General features: G+C 43.0%; 1 protein-coding gene across 2 annotated transcripts in view; it reads left to right on the top strand.

The window, feature by feature from the left end:
• The window catches only part of LOC117805042 (ubiquitin carboxyl-terminal hydrolase 15-like), a 31,912-nt gene extending 9,930 nt beyond the window's left edge, over positions 1 to 21,982 (top strand). Inside the window, exons 5-22 of one of the 2 annotated variants that reach the window (XM_034673605.1) lie at positions 207 to 352; positions 1,324 to 1,385; positions 3,856 to 3,945; positions 9,283 to 9,430; positions 9,581 to 9,754; positions 10,420 to 10,578; positions 10,906 to 11,130; positions 11,210 to 11,293; positions 11,659 to 11,753; positions 12,288 to 12,476; positions 12,563 to 12,681; positions 12,783 to 13,064; positions 13,407 to 13,477; positions 13,979 to 14,094; positions 14,194 to 14,343; positions 15,906 to 16,009; positions 16,628 to 16,716; positions 18,570 to 21,982. In XM_034673605.1, the coding sequence (XP_034529496.1) occupies positions 207 to 352; positions 1,324 to 1,385; positions 3,856 to 3,945; positions 9,283 to 9,430; positions 9,581 to 9,754; positions 10,420 to 10,578; positions 10,906 to 11,130; positions 11,210 to 11,293; positions 11,659 to 11,753; positions 12,288 to 12,476; positions 12,563 to 12,681; positions 12,783 to 13,064; positions 13,407 to 13,477; positions 13,979 to 14,094; positions 14,194 to 14,343; positions 15,906 to 16,009; positions 16,628 to 16,716; positions 18,570 to 18,950 (2,684 nt within the window). In that variant the 3' untranslated portion in view covers positions 18,951 to 21,982. The remainder of the gene's footprint in view (positions 1 to 206; positions 353 to 1,323; positions 1,386 to 3,855; positions 3,946 to 9,282; positions 9,431 to 9,580; positions 9,755 to 10,419; positions 10,579 to 10,905; positions 11,131 to 11,209; positions 11,294 to 11,658; positions 11,754 to 12,287; positions 12,477 to 12,562; positions 12,682 to 12,782; positions 13,065 to 13,406; positions 13,478 to 13,978; positions 14,095 to 14,193; positions 14,344 to 15,905; positions 16,010 to 16,627; positions 16,717 to 18,569) is intronic. The other variant, XM_034673606.1, reaches the window with a different exon arrangement.
• The last annotated feature ends 465 nt before the right edge of the window (positions 21,983 to 22,447 follow it).

The raw sequence follows: 22,447 nt of genomic DNA, 5'->3' as shown, positions 1-22,447 counted from the left end.
TCACAACAAATGACCCTCCACACTAGTAAGAAGATTATTAATAGTACCTCTGTCAACATGACTCAGCCCTTATCAAGCTTATACAGTTGGCTTAGATGACAACATACACATTCAGCTGTAAGTTCCTTTCTGTGATTAAGTGTTAGTACTTAACAATGGGGCGTGTTCATTAGTTCATGTATTTCTAATTTGTGTATTTGCTGCAGACATGATAGAGAAGGACATGAGGAAGCTGTTCAGCATCGCTGATGAGAAGGAGACCAGGCTGTGGAACAGGTACATGAGCAACACCTTCGAGCCTCTCAACAAGCCCGACAGCACCATTCAAGACGCCGGCCTCTACCAAGGACAGGTAAGGACTGTGTGGTTCAACCTGGAATTGTCACAATTTGAGTCGCTCTGCTGGATTCTTTCCCTCGAGTCAGACAAAAATCTGAAGTATTTGACAAATCTGTCCAAATATGGCTCTCTTTGTGGACAGATATTCTGAGCTCAGGGAGATGTGTCTCAGTATTTCCTGATTCATGCTCTCTGTAACTCAGCCTTTTTAAGCCACAGCAGAGCAGAGCTGCAGATAATGTTTGATAATGCATCCAGCAGGTCAACATGACCTGCAGAGGGCACTCTAACTTATCTCATGCTACTTCAAACATTTGAGAAATTTCAAGATGACCTTCTTTGGTTTTCATTCTCTAACATGTCCTGTAAAACTTTCCTGTAACACAGTTTAAAAATCTAAAAGCATCCCTGTGTGTGCTGCCACAGGAGGAAAAACCACCTCTCCTTGTAAGCCGCTTAAACTGGGCAAGTATGTCCTGGCATCCACTTGGCAGTCGATTAGAGCAGACAGTCTCTGTGCAATCCCAGTTTGATTTCAGCACCTGCCCACAATGAGCCTCCAGGCTTCAGATCGCAGCACTGACTTGTTCCCCAGCAGCTGTTCCAGAGGATTGTGGAGCCTCGGACAAATCCCTGCCAGGAGACACAGCGGATAAGATGCTCACTGTTCTCATTAGAGATACAGTAGCTACAGCCAGTAATGTAACAAATATTGAATCAGGAACAGGTAGCAGGCGATGACACAGATTCACAGAATGTTAAAACATCCAATTATTTTGTGTGTTCTGTTAAAATAAAAACACCTCCCCTTTTGTTCAGAGTTCTCTGATCTCATTTTTACTCTGGAAATCTCAGGAGTAAAATCTGACATTCTTTAAAGTGCACATAGCATCCTTCATTTCAATCTGCAGCGGTACAGGATGTAAAAACTTAAACCCTCCAGAAGCCAATGGAACCATCTTCTCTCTCTGTCGTCTCCCACAGGTTCTTGTAATAGAGCAGAAGAATGAGGATGGCTCATGGCCCAGAGGCTCCACGGCGCCAAAGTGAGTGACAGCACATCACCTTGCTTTTATTGCCTTGTTGAATGTAGGACAGATGTGCAAAGTTACCACAGATTTAGAAAGCAATACCCCCCACACAGAAGATAACATACAGTATGTGGACCCTTTGGAATACCGGGATTTCTGCATAAATTGGTCGTATAATGTGCTCTGATCTTCATCTATAGGCGTTTTTCCACCACAGGGACTTTACCCCTGAACTACGTGCGTTTCGACCAGAGGAACCAGGGTCTTAATTTAGTTCAGGGTAGATAATCTCCCCCCTGAAAAGCTCCTGCTTGGGGGGCGGGGTAGTACTTTTCAAAGGTCCTGGGACTTTCAGTTGAATGTGACGGTGTTTGTGGAGTTTACACAGTTGTTGAAACACAGAGGGAGTTCCTGGGAATGCATACTAGTTTAGTTCTTTTTCAAAATATTATTTGGCCTGATTTGCACATTCAACCCGGGACTTCAGCCCGCAGTCGAAACGCACACAACAATGGGGGCGCAGGAACCTTTTAGTTCCAGGGAATGTGGTTCTGGGGGCTAAAAGACCCCGGAAATCTTGGTTGAAATGTACCTTAAGTCCCAACAATAGACAAACACAGTCTGCTTAAACTAATACCACAAAAAAAATATATAGTTTTTTTTTCACATTGCAGGGTGGAAGAAGTATGTGAACCCTTGGATTTAATAACTGGTAGATCCTCCTTTGGTAGCAAAAACCTCAACCAAACATTTCTTGTCTGGTGTGAATCGCTCTTGTTAGGTCACGCCACAGCATCTCAATCAGGTTGAGGTCAAGACTCTGACAGAGCCACTCAAGAAGGTGTATTTTGTTAAAGCCATTCTGATGTTGGTTTACTTCTGTGCTTTGGGTCATTGTCCTGTTGCATCACCCATCTTCTGTAGAGCATCAATTGACGGATCGATGGCTTTAAGTTCTCCTGCAAAATGTCTTGATAAACTTGGGAATTTATTGTCCATCGATGATAAGCAATCTGTCCAGGCCCTGAGGCAGCAAAGCAGCCCCAAACCATGATGCCCCTGCCACCATACTTCACAGTTTGGATAAGGTTTTCATGTTGCTGTGCTGTAGTTGTGTGTTCCTTCCAAACAACTCAACTTTGGTTTCATCTGTCCACAGAATATTTTGCCAGTAGTGCTGTGGAACATCCAGGTGCTGTTTTGCAAGCTTCAAACGGCTTCCTCCGTGGCATCCTCGCATGAACTCCATTCTTGTTCAGTGTTTCACATATCGTAGATTTGTCGACAGAGATGTTAGCATGTTGCCAGAGATTTGTGTTAGTCTTTAACACTCTAGGATTCGTCTTCACCTCATTGAGCATTCTGCGCTGTGCTCTTGCAGTCGTCTTTACCGGACGGCCACTCCTAGGGAGAGTAGTAACAGTGCTGAACTGTCTCCATTTATAGATCATTTGTCTCACTGTAGATGATAAACATGAAGGCTTTCAGAAATACTTCTGTAACCCTTTCCAGCTTTATGAAAGTCAACAATTCTTAATCATGGGTCTTCTGAGAGCTTTTTGGCGAGGCATGGTTAAAACCAGGCAATAGTTCTTGAAAATAGCTAACTCGGGGTGCTGGTGGTCTAGGGGTCTAAGCGCCCCACATACAGAGGCTACAGTCCTTGTCGCAGGGGTCGCCGGTTCGATTCCCGGCCGGTCGACCATTTACTGCATGTCTTCCCCCACTTTCTACTCCCCGTCTCTCTTCAGCTGTCCTATCAAATAAAGGCAAAAAGCCCAAAAATATAACTTAAAAAAAAAAAAAAGAAAATAGCTAACTCAAAACTGGTATGTGTTTTTTATAGCGCAGGTCAGCTTTAACCAACAACACCAATCTCTTCTTATTGATTGGACACCAGGTGGGCAGACTTCAGATTCCAATGATCTCTTATAGAAGACATTAGCCGAGGGGTTCACATACTTTTCCCACCCTGCACTGTGAATGTTTACATGGTGTGGTCAATAAAAACATGAAAACACATCATTTTTTTGTGGTATTAGTTTAAGCAGACTGTGTTTGTCTATAGTTTGGTCTCATATGAAGATCAGATCATATTTTATGACCAATTTATGCCGAAATCCAGGTAATTCCAAAGGGTTCACATACTTTTTCTTGTCTACTTAGTCCACTGTGCTACACTTCCAGTATTCCTTGTTCGAACATGATCCTGAGCTTATTGAATTCCTCATCTTTTGAAAACTTAAATTGTGCAACAGTTATTTCTACCGCTGTGTCACTTCAGCACCTCATCCTCTTTAAAAACACCCTCTCTCTACGACTTTCCCTCAGACTACCTCCTCTGCTTGACCTTTTGTTGCTGACATATTCCTCTATTTGATTTAATTCATCCCAGTTTGATTTAATGGACACTCGCGCACCTTTCTTGAACAGCTCCTTATTTTTCCTCTACTCTAACTCATAATCTATTCTTTATCTTTTGAAGGTCATCTGGTGCTTCCAATCTCTCTGCTTTGCCAAAGATCTCGCCTTCATCTCTCACAAACAATCATAACAGCAGCTTCAACAGCAGGAAGTAAGGCTTAGTAGTGGGCTGAATAGTCGAGGGGGGTGTGTGTGGATGCCAACAGCCCGAGATAGAGTCTGGAGAATCACTCATCACGAACTATCTCACAGCTAATAAATCAATAATTGGCCAATGAAAGTCTTTGAAAATATCAACAGTTTCATTTTACCTTCTCCAAAATCTACACACAAGGCGTCATAATGAATGAACAAACCCAAGTTTGAATTTGATCCATCTTTGTTCGAATACAGATCTATCTGTGGCTGTGGTTTGGAGCTTTAAGTGATCCCATGTTAATGCAATTTCAGCAGTAAGAGCTGATAGCAGGGAGGGGGCAGGGACTTAGCAGGGATTGATCTCTTTGGAAAATTCTTCAGTGACAGCAGTGTTCACTATAAATGGCCCGTCAGGGCCTCTGGGTACCTTAGTCAGCCTTTGTTAATATTTCACAGATTTTCTTCCTCACTGATTGACAGCTCTGGAGAAGGCAGCATGATTTATGCTAAGTGTGTTAATTGATTTACCCACTACTCTTACTCTTCTGCGAAATGCAATTTAAAAACAACAACAACAAAAACTCAAACGGTAAAGTGTAGGGAATTTATTTGTGGCCCTGATGACCTTTGTTTTCTTTGAGTTAAAGGAATATTCTCATGATTGAACTTTTGATGTCATTTCTATGGCTTCAAAGGTTATTCAATGAGCAGTGACACTCAGACTGACATATAAGACGGTGTGTCATGAGCGCAGCAGTGTACAAGTACTTATGGAGCCAAGGATGAGCAGATACAATATGAAGCTATTTGATGTGAAGCGTTGTGATACTACACGATATAATACGATATGGTACAATACGGTACAATACGGTACAGTACAATACAGTATGGTACGTAAGATGCAATATGGTACGATAGGGTACGATCAAGCTGCAACCTCCGGTCTAAAAATATGACTCCAATGCGGAAGTGCTTAAAACTGCAGTTCATTGAAGATCCGCTTGAGGCTGGCTCCAGGTGTACCGGAAAGCCTCTTTACCTTACAATCGCTCGACAGCAGCAATATGGCTGCCGCCGCCGATTGGCCTCAAAACAGCGCTTCAGAAACAGATGGGTGACGTCACGGATACTACGTCCATATTTTATACAGTCTATGGGTTCGATGCAGGTGTTTTAACAGAGTCATATGCCAATACAGAAGTGCTACAACTTGAGGCTGGCTATGAAGCCCTGTTGGCCCCATTAACACCCCTGGGCCAGTTGAGTCAAATGTTGCACTTGGATGAAGTATTGAAGAACTAGAGGACAGTGAGGTTTAATTTTATTCCTTAAGAGGGACTGGTTCTGTATTTTAAGAAGCCATAAAAACCAGACACACGTGTCACCTGTGTTGCACCTGTTTGTCATTATCAAAGGGGTCAGAGCTGTTTTTGTTTAGTAGAAGTTTCACAGTGTCATGATCAAAACGGGATGAGATGTATCCATTTGCTTAACACCAAAAGAAAGATCATGCTGCTCCGTGTGTCAGCGAGCAGGTAGAGTGACGTGAGTTCTTCACAGCTCTTGAATGCATTCTTGCATTTTATTGGCTAAGAGAGACCGGTTTTGGTTTGTGCGATTTACTATCCCTACACAATAGGCCGTTTTGTGTTACGTGATGCAAACTCGATTCATACAAATCTTGATTTTGATTAGGGGTGTAACGATTCTTTTTAACAATGATTCGATTCGTATCACGATTCGTGGTTGCCTATACGATTAAAGGACAATATTGGTTCATTTAGAACGATACCATCCGAAACGATTCAGTGACTTGAAATCGATTCAGTAACTTTTTAGCCAAAAACTCTACCAGTGTGACTGTGAAATAAATACCTTGATACTGGACAGTCCTAGATTCCTGTTGATGTTTTCGCCCGAGATGAGTTTTGGCCTTGTTGGATAGATTTGTCGTGTTGCCGTGGTACTTAACTTAACCTTAACATATCCTACAAACAGCGAGTGACTTATTTAGAATATCTCCGTCTTTGCAAAAGTCAAAGTGTTTCCACACGCTGGGCTGCAATGGTGGCTTGATAATTTCTCGCATCACTGGCTTCTCCTCTGCCATCCTCTATGCCATGTTTTGTTGTCTGCTGGCAGGTGGCGATGACGTCACAGACAGGCAGCCTGAATTGAGTAACGTTGAACGTCTTTATCGTTAAAAGTGCAAAAAAAACCACATCCATATAAAGTCTGCTGTGCTTAAATCCAATGCTTTATTTCCAAGCTGCAACGTCCGGTCTCAAACTATGAAGCCCATGCCTAAGTGTTATAAACTGCAGTTCATCAAGAATCCACTTGAGGCTGTCTTGCAGAAACACACAAAACCACATAGACACCAATTCAAAAAAGACGCTCTCTGCAGCATTAATAAACATGTTTACAGGCTTGGCTCTACGTAGCTAATTTCTCTATTGGCACACACTGTACAGCGGGGGAATTTTGTTTCTAACACAACGGTTCAGATGATATTAAGTTTACTAGTTTTTGCCCAAATAAGGACATGACTGACTTGACTCCCGGACGGGAACACATAGCTGTTGGCTAAGAGGCTCAAACGACGCCTCTTTACGTCACTCTGCCTGGTTGAGGTCCGCATTTCCAATATGGCTGCTGCTGTCGATTGGCTTCAAAACAGCGCTCAGGAACAGATGGGTGACATCACGAATACTACGTCCATATTTTATACAGTCTATGGTTATTTCCTAGTATCGATACAATCGATGTTAGATTGATATATGTCGTCCGGAAGGCCAACTTGCCGAGCACAGATCAATGTAGTGGATGAATCGTTACACCCCTAATTTTTTATCCCAATAGATTTCTTACAACACAAAATTAAACACTGCTGTCTTATCGGCAACTGTGAGTTTTCCTTGAATTGTAAATGTAACATAAAGCGACAGTTTCCTGCTGAAGAAGCGGTACCCAGCGGCTCCACCAGGCCTCTGCTAGAGAGCACTGCTGAACTGTGGGTGAAGCTTTCCCCTCTGTCTGTGTCCCCCCTCCTTCCAGCTTCTGCGTGTGATTTACTGCATGCTTGAGTGTATCCTGTGTGTGTATGCGTCTCAGATACAGCTACCCTGCATTGCATTTTTTAAACGCTTTTGTGATGCAGAATTATAGCCACGAGCTTTGACCACCCCTTAAAAATCAATACTGACAAAAAGAGGGTGTTGAAGTGAAGTTAGGCGATCTTCCTACACTCGTTTTCTGGAAGGAGAAACTCTGAGAGGAGAGTAGTTAAATATCATTTCAAGATGTGTTTTTTGATAACAGCGGCATCTTTTGTCCGCACATATGTAGAAAGCAGAGTGGGTGACTTCAGGAAATTGGATCTCCACTCCCCAGCAGCTCTCCAGTCCCTGATTCACTGTGGTGCCAGCGCTGTCGTTTCCTCTGAATTATGCATGGGGCCTCTTTTTTCTCCCCATATGAAGTGTTCCTGCATTACATAATACTTCTCTTTTTCAATGTGCGGTTTCTGCCCCGGTCCATCTAGCGTCGGTAGCAGCAGCAGCAGCAGCAGCAAGTGTCACTGTCCCACAAGGCGCTGTTCCCCGATTCAAGCAGGCACTCTCCCTCCCTCTCTCTCTTTGTCTCTCTGTCTCTTTACCTCCCCTCTCTACCTCTCCCCTGAGCTCATCGCGATGCGCACGTTCTGCAGTCTAAGTGACCTTCAGAATACATTTCATTACCTCTCGCTCCTCTCATCGCCCAGCCTGCGTTGCACACTTACCGGCCCTGCCATGAAACCGCTCCGTACTTCAGGTTATTTAATTAGACCTTCCCCTTTAAACGCTCGCGGAAGAAGAACAGGCATTGCATATTAAAGAAGGACGAAAGTGGGAGTGTCGGATTGTGTGCATTCACTTTAGGAGGGGTGTAAAATGTAACAGGCAGGGAGCGGGAACTTGTGTGTTAGTGCGTCGAGTCAGAAGGCGCAATCATGTGTGGAGAAAGGGGATAAATGGTGTGTCGGCATGAGTGAAGGTGTTAATGTGTGTCTATATCTGTGGATGAGAGAGGAGGGCGAGAGATACTGAGAGATAGTCAGGCCTGTGAATACTGCAGCCTCAGCTGGATGCAGTGGATCAGCTGCTCCCTCCATCCCCATCTAATTTCTCTTCTGTCAGCCCCCCCTTCCCCACGCCACCACTTCCCCCTTGTACTGTCCGCCCCTCCCCCCTCATTCTCTCTGCCTCTCCCTCCTCCCCTCCCCTCCCTCTCTCTCTTTCTCTGTGCACCTCTAGCTTGGATAGCAGTAGTCTTGAGCATCCTTGCTGCTGCTGCTGCTGCTGATGCTGCTATAAATATCTGCCGGTAGCCGTAGAGCGGCAGTGAGCAGCAGGCAGGCCAGAGGGAGGAGCGGAAGACCAGAGGACAGGACAGGACGGGACGGGACAGGACAGGACAGGACAGGGGGAAGGGATACAAAGCAGAGAGGATAACAAGATGACAGGCGGTCAAGCTCGAAAAAGAAGAAGAAGGGGGGAGAAGAGAAGAGGGGAGCTGCTTAGTTAGCTGCAGGAAATAGGAATGTGTTTGTGTTCCTGTGTTTATGCGTCCTGTAGTTCGGTCTGTGGCCTGTGCTGGACTTGAAAGTCAGATTTAGGCCCTCAACTTGGATGGGACTGCATCCAAACTAGTACTGGAGCTGCGCCGGGTTGAGCTGAGGCCAACAGTAAGACCCGGAGCTGGACTTTTTCCTTACATGCCCTCTACAAAGCAGACTTTACTAAGCGCGCCTGACCCCGAGCCGAACCCGAGCCACGCTGCTGAAACTGCCGGACGTTGAGTTTCGTGCGGACATGTGGGCCGGCACGGGCCGGGGCGGGGCTGAGATGTCATGCTCTTGTGTTGCTGGTGGTGCCTGAGGTCCGAGGCGGTGGAGCTGGACAGCAGGAGGGTGGACCACCGGGTGCTGAACTGCGAGGCCACCGCCTCCACCACCATCACTACAGCTGTTTCGCTCGACCAGTGGGAGCCTGAAACCACCAATACGTCTTTACAGCCCTCTCAGAGGTCTGCTGATTGATCCTTAGCTTAACCTGGAGCCATGTGGGATTGTTTAGGTGGCTTGAGGAGGTCTTAATTTGTAGGGTTTCAAAGGTTTTGATTGTAGTTGATTGAAGAGGATTGTGTATCTGTTATTACATGTAATAACAACTTAATAGACTTAAAACAGATGTAGTAGTGTTATATTTTGCTGCTTTGGGACTTTTGACCTTTTCTTTGCTTGCAGCACTTTCACAAACTCTTTTTAACGTGTGTTATTCATCATTTCACTTCTTTGTTTGCTGAACAGTGTGAAGAATTCAAGCTACAGTCTCCCGTCCTACCACCCCTACAGCAACAGCTATGACTACTCAGACCAGAGCAGGCAGAGCGAGCGCTCGGGCCTCTGTGGACTCTCCAACCTGGGCAACACCTGTTTCATGAACTCTGCAGTGCAGGTAACAACACGCCTTCAGGTCGTCTGCACGGTCTGTGAAAGTATGCAAAGTTAGTCTAGTATTGCGTCGCTGCATGGGAGCGTGAGTCTAAAGAGTCTAAATCCATCCTCTGATGATAAGTGCCCTCTTCTGCGTTTCCACCCCCCTCAGTGTTTAAGCAATATCCCCCCACTGACGGACTACTTCCTCAAAGACAAGTACACGGAGGAGCTGAACGAGGACAACCCGCTGGGCATGAAGGGGGAAATCGCCCGAGCCTATGCAGAGCTTATCAAACAGCTGTGGTCGGGCAAATACAGCTATGTAACTCCAAGGCCTTTCAAGGTAACCACCTGGAGACACTTCAGGAGGAAAGATTCCTTAAACAGTTTTGTATATTTTACAAAAAACAGTGTGTCGTTTAAAGATCTTTGGAAGAGAGGATGTGTAAAAGTGCTATCATTGTGTCAGTCACAGTCGTTGTTATCTTTCAAAGGACACCAAACACTGATATCAGTGGATTATAAACAACACTATCACTACGACCTTGAAAATACAAACAAGTAAGAAGTAAATGAGCAGATGAAGAATAGCACAGGATAACAGTGTACAGCTTGCTTAAGATCTTCAGGTATATAAAAGAGTTTCAGAATGAATTCTTCACTGGCAGCTCTGTAGGAACTAAATCTTTAAGTGTGTGAGGAAAAAGTGTAAAGAAAGAGAGGATGATCAAGCATGCACCTGAGGTGTTAAACATTTTTCCCTCTTTTTCTGTCATTTTTTAAATTTTCATATACTTTTGGGCATTTTTGCCTTTATTGGATGGGAAAGCTGGAGAGAGACAGGAAATGTGGGGAGTAGAGAGTGGGGGAAGACATGCAGTAAATGGTCGACCGGCCGGGAGTCGAACCAACGACGAGGACTGAAGCCTCTATACATAGGGTGCTGAGACCTCTAGGCCACCAGCGCCCCTTCTGTCATTCTTAAAAGCATTTGTTCTCCCTTCTCAGACACAGGTGGGCCGTTTCGCCCCCCAGTTTTCGGGCTACCAACAGCAGGACTCTCATGAGCTGCTGGCCTTTCTATTGGACGGTCTCCATGAGGACTTGAATCGCATCCGGAAGAAGCCTTACATCCAGCTGAAGGACGCAAACGGCAGGCCTGATAAAGTAAGATATTGAGAAATTACAGAAGATGATTATAGCTTATTTATTTATGTATTTATTTATGTATTTATTCATTTATTCATTTGATTGTTTCAGATCTTTAAGTTTAGGGAGCTTTCCAAGTGTAGTCTCAAAAATGTTCACATATTTATACAATCTTTAACTTATTATTTGCTAGGTAATTCCCCTCTACATAAAGACAATTTTTTTTTTCAAAACATAATTCTTTTTCAAATTTTTTGTTAATTTTTATTAATTAATAACAGCTTTTATTATTATTTTTATTTATTTATTTTTATTTTATTGTCATTTATTTATTTATTTTCTCAGGTGGTGGCGGAGGAGGCGTGGGAGAACCACATCAAGAGAAACGACTCCATCATCGTGGACATCTTCCACGGCCTTTTCAAGTCCACCCTGGTGTGTCCTGTGTGCTCCAAGGTTTCCGTGACCTTCGACCCTTTCTGCTACTTGACTCTGCCCCTTCCCATGAAGAAGGAGCGGACGCTGGAGGTCTACCTGGTCCGACTGGACGCTCTAGCCAAACCCACACAGGTGATGCTCGCTGCCTGAAGCCCGTAACTGCATTTATGTAAAGGGGCAGTGGTTTGACAGGGATGTGTTTATATTTCAGTATAAGCTGACAGTGCCAAAGGTGGGCTACATCTCTGACCTGTGTACCTCCCTCTCCAACCTGTCGGGGGTGCATGCCGAGAAGGTAGGAACATCACAGTCAGCTCTACTCTGTGCAGAATCACACGATAATGCTGACATCTCCTCACGCAGCACAAACCAAAATAGCTTTTGTAGCCTTTAAAACTGTCCCTGTGCACACGGCTTCAGCAGCTGGGACAAAAACGTTATACTTTTTAGAACAAAGGAACCATAAAAAGCTCTGTGAGAACACCAAAAGTGGATTCAATGAAAGCAAAGTTTATAGTAAACAAGTTTTTTTTCTTTTCTGTCTGAAGTCTTTATTCTGCTACACCAGTCCGCTTAATTACTGCAGGAGTGGATTCATGTGTCTCATACTCAGCCTCATATTCTAAAAATCTTCTGACTACTTTCTTATTTTCCCTCCAGATGATTGTAACCGACATCTACAACCACCGCTTCCACCGGATCTTCGCCACCAACGAAAACCTCAGCAGCATCATGGAGAGAGACGACATCTATGTGTGAGTGTCGCCGACGATGTAAACATGCAGGAACTTATGGTGGCCCTGAAGGACAGAACAAGTTTACAAAAGATGAAACACTTTTACAAAGTTGGAGACAAATTTACATTTTTGAAAACATTTCAACATTTTATAAAACAAAATAACATAAAACACCTTTACCAAGAACAAAACAAATTTACATTTAAGAAAACAAATTTACAAAATAAAAAAAACACATTTACAAGCGATGAGACAATTTTACAAACGACGGAACACTTTTACCTTTTCTGAAACAAATTGACATCCATTATTTTTTTTGGAACTTTATTTATTTTGTTTTTCATTAAACATGGAAAAAATTCATTGAGAACATTACAGAAAATGTATGACAGTGCAAGGAAAAAGAAAATAAATTTGTTTTCTTAAATGTAAATTCTTCACCAACTTTGTAAAATTGTCCTTCAGGGCCACCGTAGGAACTTGATATTGAAGATCTTACTTTTCACTTTCTGCCAGCATGTCCAGTCTGAGTGACGGCTCTTCTCTCTGCAGGTTCGAGTTGGCGGTGAACAGGATGGAGGACACGGACCACGTGGTGATCCCGGTGCACTTGAGGGAAAAGTACAAGCAGTCGGGCTACAATCACAGCAGCACGCCGCTGTTTGGACAACCCTTTCTCATCGCCGTCCCCAGAACCCTGAGTGAAGACAAGCTCTACAACATGCTCCTCCTGCGCCTCTGGTAAAGACTCTATTGATCACTAACACCAGCGTGATGCACAACACCTTTGATTGCAGCTGATACATTTGACTGTTATATGTTTGCAGCCGGTTTGTGCGATCTTCAGTGGAAGAGGAGGAGGAGGATTGTGAAGAGACGCAGCCAACCAAACAACACACTGTAAATGGAAACGCCACTAACGGACTGCTGGAGGAGGGGTCACCGAGTGAGTGCACGAACGTTGTTACACACACACGTTTAGATCAGACGTGTACCCGTTATGCCTTACTCAAATGCTGCTTCACAATCTGTTCTGTCCTCCCTCAGGCGAGATGGAGACAGACGAGCAGGACGACGAGTCCAGCCAGGATCAAGAGCTGCCGTCCGAGAATGACAACAGCCAATCGGAGGACTCTGTGGGCGGAGACAACGAGCTGGAGAACGGAGTGGGTGGTCCACAGAACTCCACCAAAGGCCAGCAGACACCGGGGCACAACAGAAAGAGACTTTTTACATTCCAGTTCAATAACATGGGAAAAACAGACTTCTCGCTCATCAAGGAGGACACCAGGCAGATCCGCTTCGACGAGGGACACCTTCGACTCAGTGGTAGGGTCCTGAGTGAACCAGGAAATAAACTGGGTCCAAGTTAAGATGAAAATACCGGTAGTTCCTCATTTATACTCCTCAAACTTAACGGACACCTGAACAAGTATCCAATCACTGACACTGTCATGTCTCTTTTTTTAATTAGAGGGAGCTTAGAAATTATTTAGTTCATCTCTTACAGACAAACTTGTACTTGAGTCAGCACAGAAAAGTACATGAATCGAGTTTTAAGCTCTGGTATTAACGCCTGTCTTGTGAAATGCCCCGACTGAATAGCGATGATAGCAACATCAGAGATAACTTGAGATTTATGTAATCACGGTCTTTTTCATCTTCTCACAGATCGCTCTTATCTCTCCTTGGACTGGGAACCAGAGATCAAGAAGAAGTACTTTGATGAGACTGTTGTGGAGGTAAAGGAAGCATTAGGGGCTGAAGATGTTGAAGAATAACAGAATGAATGCAGCAGAGCAGCTGGGGTGCTTCTTAACATGCATACTGCTGGGTGCTTAGAGAGGCGGTGTACCATCAAAATGTTGCAAAATGTGACCCAGACAGTAGCAGCATTCCCAGAGCAGAGGGTCACTGATGAGATGTCTGCAGAGGTCACTGCATCCTCTTTGCTACATGATACTAAGAATTTAGCTAAAAGTGCTCTGTTTGGTGTGTTCAGTGGATTTCAATTACCCATAACCCACATTTTAACTTGTGGAAACGTGAATTTTGAGTGCATTAAATTCACATAAAGCAGCTTTAATCTCAAATATGCTCTTGTTTGTTTTAAGTCAGGGTAGTAGCGATACAATTCTCGTCCAGTGGGACACAACAATGCTATTAGGAGTGTCTCCTAACAGCTGTTTGTGTTTATCTGTTTGTTTTTGTGTGTATGTGTGTGTGTGTGTGTGACTGAGCAGGATTTCCACAAGCATGAGAGCATGGAGTACAAGCCTCAGAAGAAAGCTTTCTTCAAGCTGAAGGACTGCATCGAGCTCTTCACCACCATGGAGAAACTGGGAGCAGAGGACCCATGGTGAGACTCCCCCAAAAACACACCATCAAATCAAACGGCTACATTAGCAGTCAACCCAAATATCTAACACACATAGGTCGATTTGCATTTGTCTTGCAGGTACTGTCCAAGCTGTAAGGAGCACCAACAGGCCACAAAGAAGCTGGACCTGTGGTCTCTGCCGCCCGTGCTGGTGGTCCACCTGAAACGGTTCTCCTACAGCCGTTATATGAGAGATAAACTGGACTCCCTTGTTGATTTTCCACTCAGGTGCGCACTTACAAACCCCTCAACACACTTACACACTTACACACTTACACACTTACACACACTCACAGAAAAGGCAATAAATCACTGCAGAGGAACACTGCATTTTCAGCACTTCATCTATTGTTTCTGTTTTGCTGTGTCCATTTACTTCCTCCACATTCTGAATATGCAGACCTGCAGTATTTGTATACACAGCAGATGAATACTCTTATGCAGATTTAAGGTTTCGTTACGAACACATAATACAATTTCCATCTGTTGAGATTTATAAAATAAATTGCACACATTGTTCTTGAATTTTTTTGGCTTTATATTTTTTAGAAAGAAGTGAAAATCACATTATATAACAGATGTTGGATGAAGCTTTTTATTAATTTATATTGTATCATTCACTCACCAAACAACAGATTGATTGATCGTAACGTTTCAACTAAAATCATGTGTGATTTTGAAGGTGAAGAGATTTGTAGTTGGTGGCATAAATCTACTAAAAAACAACAATTTGTAAATTCTCTTTTTTAACATGTTTTATCTTTAGTCGCCTTTTCTTCTGCCTCTGTTTTTTCTTTTTATCTAATGTTGGTGCTAGCCTTTTCAACTCTTTGTTTTCCTTTCCACCTTCTAATTTTTTTCATTTATTTATTCATTTATTGTTTGACATCTCATTTTAACTGGGTTTTTTTTTCAATCTTCTTTTTATTTAAGGTTAAGATAAACTTATACAGCACATTCTCAAATGAGTACTTTTTTTCACAAAAGAAAACAAAGATGACACAAAAATACAAAAAACATAACAGTCCATGTGTAGCAGTGAACTAAGGTAATTACAGTACAGCTGTAGATCTTTACCTGAAATCCGTTATATGTGGATTAATAAACTCAATCCACCCTGTCCAACATTTATCCAACCCATCACTTTTGAGCCTCAGAGTAAATGTTAGTTTTTCCATTACCAAAATGTCATGCATCACATTAAACCAGTCTACTAATGCAGGTGAATCCTGACATAACCACTTTGTCGTTATGGCTTTTCTTCTGGAACTCTGGAAAAGCTGAGAAGTTGAGGTGGCATCTTACCCAGATACAATACTTGAAAACATAAATCAATCTTGATTTGTAAAACTTGTTCAATGATATCTCTGATTGACTTCCAGTCAATTTCAATCTCTGAACAATCCCAAAACACATGATAGTGGTTTGCTCTCTGTGTCCCACACCCCACTTCCAATTGTACTCTCTTCATGACGGGGAGTTCGTTGACTTCCATTTCTTGGCATTTAAATCCTCCCACACCTCCATCGAGATTGAAAAGTTACCCTCACGTTCCCATTTCTCCTTTATGTGTGATGTACTCGCTCCTCTTAACTCTCATTTTAGAATTTTTAATCATTATATCCCTCACATTTATTTTATTATTTTTTGTATTTTCTTTTCTTCCTCCTTTTTTTCATTTAAAGCACTTTGTAGCCTGTTTTTATAAGTGCTGTATAAATAAAGTGTACTAGTATTATTCCTTATACACCTGCTGACTCACAGCCACTTGTATGATGTGTTACCTGCAGAGATCTGGACATGTCTGAGTTCCTGATCAACCCCAACGCCGGGCCATGCCACTATGACCTCATCGCTGTGTCCAACCACTACGGCGGGATGGGTGGAGGCCACTGTAAGATTCACCACACAGCACAGAGCAGTTTTAACTTTTGATTTTATTTCTGCTGCCCCTCAGTGGCACTCTCACTCAATAATCCGATCATATCGTAGCCGTGTGTCCCTTTTGTGCATAACACAGAAACATACTGTGCATCTTCAGTGTTATTAAGCACTTTAAACAGAGATTGCAGCAGCTAACAAGCTTCATGTTATCATCAGTCCTGACAGGTGTTTGATGGTCCTCATCAAGCAGAGCTTTGTTTCACTCTCAGGCTCACCACAGGCACTACAGCAGGGGTTCGCTACATTTTGCACGGTCATTCTGCTATAATTGCTGCCAAACATATGCTTGTGTTCGAGTTATCAGACTTTAGAGCATGTAGTCTCCAACAAGAGCTGACAGGGACAGGAGTGTGTGTGTGATGGGCAGATCTGTCCATCCAAGGAAGGACACACAGCAGTAATGAAGTCACTTTTTCAGGTGCACAGATGTTAGGCTGGTATCCATACGCACCAGATTGTGTGTGTGGGAGTGTGTGTGTTTTCTTTGTTAGTGTTTGACTGACCATATGGGTGGCAGAACACCTGTATTATACTATAATATCTGCTAATCTGTTTATCTCCTGCGCAGACACTGCTTACGCCAAGAACAAAGATGATGGAAAGTGGTACAATTTTGATGACAGCAGCGTGGCTCCTGCCAACGAAGATCAAATAGTGGTGAGTGTCCTTTTAGCAGAAAAACAAGCTGCGATGTTGTCACGACAGCAGAATTATTTTGTACATTATTCAACAGTCTGTATTTTCTTAAACATCAAACTCTGCAGATGAGGACTCAGTTTTCTTGATTTGTCATCACTTTGTGCTGTTCTTTATAAAAAACAATCTGAACATGTGAACAGCTCAGAGAGCTCACACTCAAACAACGTGGAGTCTCATTAAGTTGTGTTAACTGTCAGGAGTATGGAGGGAGTAAAGGCTTTAACACCTCTCCACCCACTGATGACTTGACCTAACATAGACCAAAAAACGGAGCTTATAAAGTGTTTCTGTCAGGTTCTCACCGTAGAGTCACGACTGATGCAGCCGGCACCTTCTGCTGTTTGGAAAAGTGTGAAGAGTCATTGAAGAAAATGTTAAAAAAATGCAGAATAAGGGAATGAATAAGCACAACTGACACTCACATTTATTTCATAATTGAATTGTGTACTTTTGAAATCACTGTAAATACAACCACAGACATGTAAGATAAGATTAGATAAGATATTACTTTATTGATCCCAGGGGGGACATTCCATTGTTGCAGTAACCCAGACATAAGTGCAATCAAGAAAAGGTTCCAATTAGTAAAATAAGATAAGTAAAAATAAAATTAGATAAATAAAGAAAGAATACAATTTAGATATATACAATGTTACAAATGGAATTTAGATATTTACAATGTTACAAATGGAATTTAGATAAATACAAATGTTACAAATGGGTTAAATAGCAGTAATTAAAGGCAGTATTAAAAATGTTTCAGTAGTGACAGGTTGACATGTTGTGATTATGGTTGGTAATGACACATTAAGCACTATAATAAATAAGTATGGGCATATAATATGACCATAACTTGTAGTTAACAATGATAATGTGATATAACATAATATAATATAGCAAGATAATTATATAATATAATGTAATATGCATTATAATGTCATCAGCAGTCAGATGGGCTGCACAACTTGTCATTAAACAGTGTAAAGTCTAACCTGCACTATATTGTTTTGAATAGTTAAAAAAAGAAATGTGATAGTGTTTTAGGAAAAAAGAGTCAGATTTTATTTATTTACTAATGTCAGAAAGAGACTACTGACAATATTGATGCGTATTTCTCATGCATATCAGCTTCAAGTATCAAAATCGAGTGGTATGAAATGGATTTGCCTCATGATTTATTTATAAAGCACTTTTCATAAAATGACATTGTAACACAAAGTGTTGTACATAAAAACAACCTAAAATAGAATAAATTAAGAAAATTATCTAAATATGTTAATGACATGTGTTGTAGACAAGGAAATCCATTCATTCTTTGCATGTTTAAACTGATGAACATTATTCTAACATTGTTCAATTATATGCTCACTCAGTCTCTCACAGAGCATTTAATCTCTTCCCATCCATACCTCTGAGAGTGTCAGCCTCTCAGGAGTGTCCTTTTTACACTCAGTCATTCTTCTAACCTGTTGAAAATGAATGTAATTAGCTGGGAATGTTCCCTTGTGTGTTTTTTTTTAGCATTACACATCATTTTCAGGGTTTTGTTGTCCCTATCACAACTGTTTTGAGACGTGTTGCTGAAATATTTTTCTTTAAACAATAACAGTGGAGAAATAATCAGACATTAGATGCTCTCCTGAATAATTACCACAGTAGGATAGAAATATGTGTGGATGAGTCATTTTGACAAAATCAAACAATCAGAGTATCAACAGATGGATTAGTCAGTAATCGTTGAACCAGTTTGACTCATTGAGGGCACACTACGTTAGGTTTGTATCGTGTATTCATGGTTCTTTTTCTTTTAGTCCAAAGCAGGCTATGTGCTGTTCTACCAGCGTCAGGATACAGTGAAAGGCACCGGCTACTTCGCTTTGGACCGCGAGGAAGAGGAGGAGGATGAAGAGGAGGAGGAAGGAGAGGAAGAGGAAAACGACGGCGATGAAAGGCAGGAGAGAAAGGCGGCTGCCGCCTCCTCCTCCTCCTCTCAGGGTGCTGCCTCCGCCGCTGCCGGCGCCGCTGCAGCTCAGAGCGACGAGGAGGACCTGAACGAGAACCGTCGCAGGAAGAACGACAACGAGCAGCAGGAGCAGGAGCAGGAGGAGGAAGAGGAAGAAGAAGAAGAGGAGGAGGAAGAGGAGGAGGAGGAGCAGGCGCCAAATCGAGACGTCCCTATGAAAACCAATTGAGGGAAAACAGGGACAGAAATAAATGGAGAGAGAGAGACTAGGATCTTTCCAGCCAAAGCCATATGGACACACAGCATGGCAGCGGGCGCCACCGGTCCCACCCAGTGGCTCGGACCTGACCGCTCGACAGGCGGAGTCACTGCTGGGGAGAACAGCTGACAGGGTGAGGAGCGGCCGGGAGTGCGCAAACTCTAAGAATCAGGGCCCTCCTCTGTGGTTGGATCACTGTGTGGGTGTGTGTGTGTGTGTGTGTCAAGTGTGTAAGTGTGTCGCCACGTCCATTTGTTTAGGATTTGCTCACCTGCTCTCAGAAAAGACTGAACACTGAAAAACACCGGGGGAATGATTTTGAGTTTGGGGAAATCACCCTCTAGCTTTCTGTGTTCATCTGTCGTTTTTTTTATATCCTTTTTGAGACCGATCATCGTCAGCATATCGTTTTATCATTTAGAAACTTGTAAATATTTTTAACACTGAACTATATCAGGTTCCCATGATGCGCTGAAACGTTTTGAACTTGCACAATCACCAACCATCCACTTTTTTTTTTATGTGTTGTTGCCAGGCAAACTGCAATTATTAACGAGGTTTCCTCTCTGAGGGTTTTCTCACATGAAGCTTAGGAAGACGCCTTCAGCGGGCCAGTGGTGAGACGCGTCTGCAGTCCAGACTGAACGTCGCGAAACGATGCTCATAGTCGTGTGGTGTTATAAACAGCCTAACTCCTTAGCTTTGTATTGCTGCTGCTGCTGCTGCTGTTGTGATCTTGCATTTTTTTAGACTGTTTATTAGAGTAATGGCATGAACCTCAGCGATTTAAGCTCCTGCTTCTTCTGCTGCCTCTCTCTGGTTCTCTCTGTTGATCATTTCTTTTTCTTTCCTATATAAATCTAAATCAAGAAGTTACACGGGACTTCCACCAGATCCGTGTACTGGTCTGTCTCCGATCCGCTGCGGTCCAGCTCCGTGCTCTCTCTTCGTCAACACCCACTGGTTGCGTTTCTGAACGGAGCAGGAGTGCCGGACAACTGGAGTCAAGTAACCGAGGTTTTCCCACGGCAATCACTGAAACAAGGATTCTCCTCCTCCTCTCCTCATCCATGTTGTCTTTATGGTCCTCTGAAAACCTCTGTCTGGTTGACTCCAGGCCTGCCTACGGTTGAAATGACATTTTTTTTGTCATAGTTAAGCTAAAAATGATCTGGTGATAACACAGAGTGTTTTATTCTGAAAATTAACCAGGTTTTTATTTTGTTTTGGTGCCTGACTTCCTGTCGCGTTCCATCTGCTCTGTTGAGATTGATGCGTCGTGCTCCGGCATCCGGCAAAAATAGAAGTCCGTTGCGTTCAGACCTGCCAGATCAGAGACGCAGCCGGAACGCAACGGAGCGGATCCAGTGGAAGTTAACAGATTGACTCGAATAGAAACCTATCAGATCAGTTGCCGTGACGGATCTGAGACGGACCTGAGACGGACCTGGTGGAATTTGGCCTTTATTCAGCCACTGTGCAAAAAAATCCTAACTTCAGATTATGTTCTAAAAATGTTCAAATCCAGCTGCACTCCCTCTTAATCAGAGTGTGCACGACGGATGGCGACAAGTATCCGTTTTCACGTTCGCTCACAAACCCTTACGCCACGTCTCCTCTTCCACCCTCCCATCTTGAGTTCTTCATCGCTGGCGTTTAAAAGCTTTAAACATGCCTCCACGCTCTCTGTCTCCTCCTCATCTTCGAGGCGCTGTGAGATTAGAAACATGGGTGATTCCGCTGACATCAGATGTGTCATCTCTTGTTTGCATCACCGCAGCCTTAAACTCTTAATCTCAGACCAGTCGCCTTTTCTTTGCACATGATGATCACCCCCGTCTTTTCTCTCACGGCCCCCCCTTTCACACACACCAAAATCCTTGCGTACGAATGTCCATTTTTTTTTTCTGCTCGTGACATCAGAGACAGTTCATTTGAACCCACAGGAGGGCCAGAATGTATGCTGAATGGAATGAACACTGACCAGATGTATGTGGTTGATGCCTTTTTGATTCTTAATAGGGCCAGATTAGCTTTTATTTTCTTTTGTTTTCATCCTTTTCCTGGTTTAGTTGAATGTGATGGTAAAGGGTCTTTCGCCTTTGATATTAGCTGTATGAAATCATGGGTACTGCTGAATGCGTCCCTTACTGGAGGGGGGGGAGGGGGTGGGAAATATGTTTCTTTGTGGTCCTGAGCTTTGAGGATGGGGAGGGACAAAACAAAAAAACTACGGGGTGAGTCCGCCTAAAAGGCCGTTCAGCTTTTGGGATCATGATACAGTGAAAATATTTTGTGGCACATTGTTGCAGGGTCGATGTAACTCATGATAAAACTCTATTCTCCATGGTGGAGTGTTATGCTTTCTTTTTCTACCTGTTCTTTCCATTGTAAACAGCATTAGCGCAGCTGTTGTTGCCTCAGAATATTCGATGTGTACCATGCCTTTTATGAGCATCTCTGTGCTTTTGACTTTCAGCGGGCTTCACCGCCTCAGCGCTGCCTTGCTTTTTGGGCGACTCACCCCCAAACCTGACTGAGTGAGATGTGATTGCTACTATAGGCTTATACAATACTGTACATAAGAGTTCACTCTGTGAGTGCACATTTGATAAAGTTTATTTATTTATATGTAAGCATTTAATAATAAACAGACAATATATTTAAGACTTTGCAAGACCTGAAATGTCCAAGTGGGAGGGGCTGGGGTGTCGGGTCGGGTGGGGTGGGGTGGGGGGGGGGGGTTGCGTCGTGTGGCTCAAGTCCACACATAAACACTAGTTTGCAAAGTCTTGCCTGTGCTCTTGTCAGGGAGGGAATATTTTTAAAAGAAGGATGATTCTGTTGTTTTGGGACTTTTTTTGTAAAAATAATCCAGACATCCTTGCATGATGACATAACGGGGGTTTCCAGGTTTGGCTGCACTTGAGTTCACTTGGGTTTACATTTGAAATGTGCATGTGTATTTATACACAATCTTCAATAAAGTTGTGTAAAGCTTCCTGTGGGTCCTGCTCTTGTTTTCTTCTCTGTGCACTGCAGTGTTTGCTCTTTGTTTGTGTGGATGTGTTTTCCTTCAGAAGGCTCCCAACACTGAACCTGATGTGTTCATGTCATAAATAATTGGAGGCCTTGTTTTTAGTTCTGCTTCTGATGACGAAGATGAAGCTAAGGGAAAACTACAGGATGTTTCTATTTGATCAGGTATGACTAATAGCTTCTTAATCATACAGTAAATAGAGTGTGATAGCTTCACAGTGAGTCCACATGATGTCTTTGTGCATTCTCAGTGAATTTCCTCCATAAATAACATACATCAAGCCTCTTCCAAGCTCCTTTAATCATGTTGCTCATTCGTTTTTTCGGGATTCAAACGAGGCCTGCAGTTATCCTTAATGTTCCTCTGTCTCTAATCAAATATGTGCAGCAGCTGCAGGCTGATCTGTGAGGAGGAACACGGTGTTCTC

The sequence above is a fragment of the Notolabrus celidotus genome, chromosome 21 (assembly GCF_009762535.1).
Source record: "Notolabrus celidotus isolate fNotCel1 chromosome 21, fNotCel1.pri, whole genome shotgun sequence".
NCBI classification, from domain to species: Eukaryota; Metazoa; Chordata; class Actinopteri; order Labriformes; family Labridae; genus Notolabrus; species Notolabrus celidotus.
The sequence above is the reverse complement of the archived record's forward strand: the minus strand, read 5'-3'. Positions and strand labels throughout refer to the sequence as shown.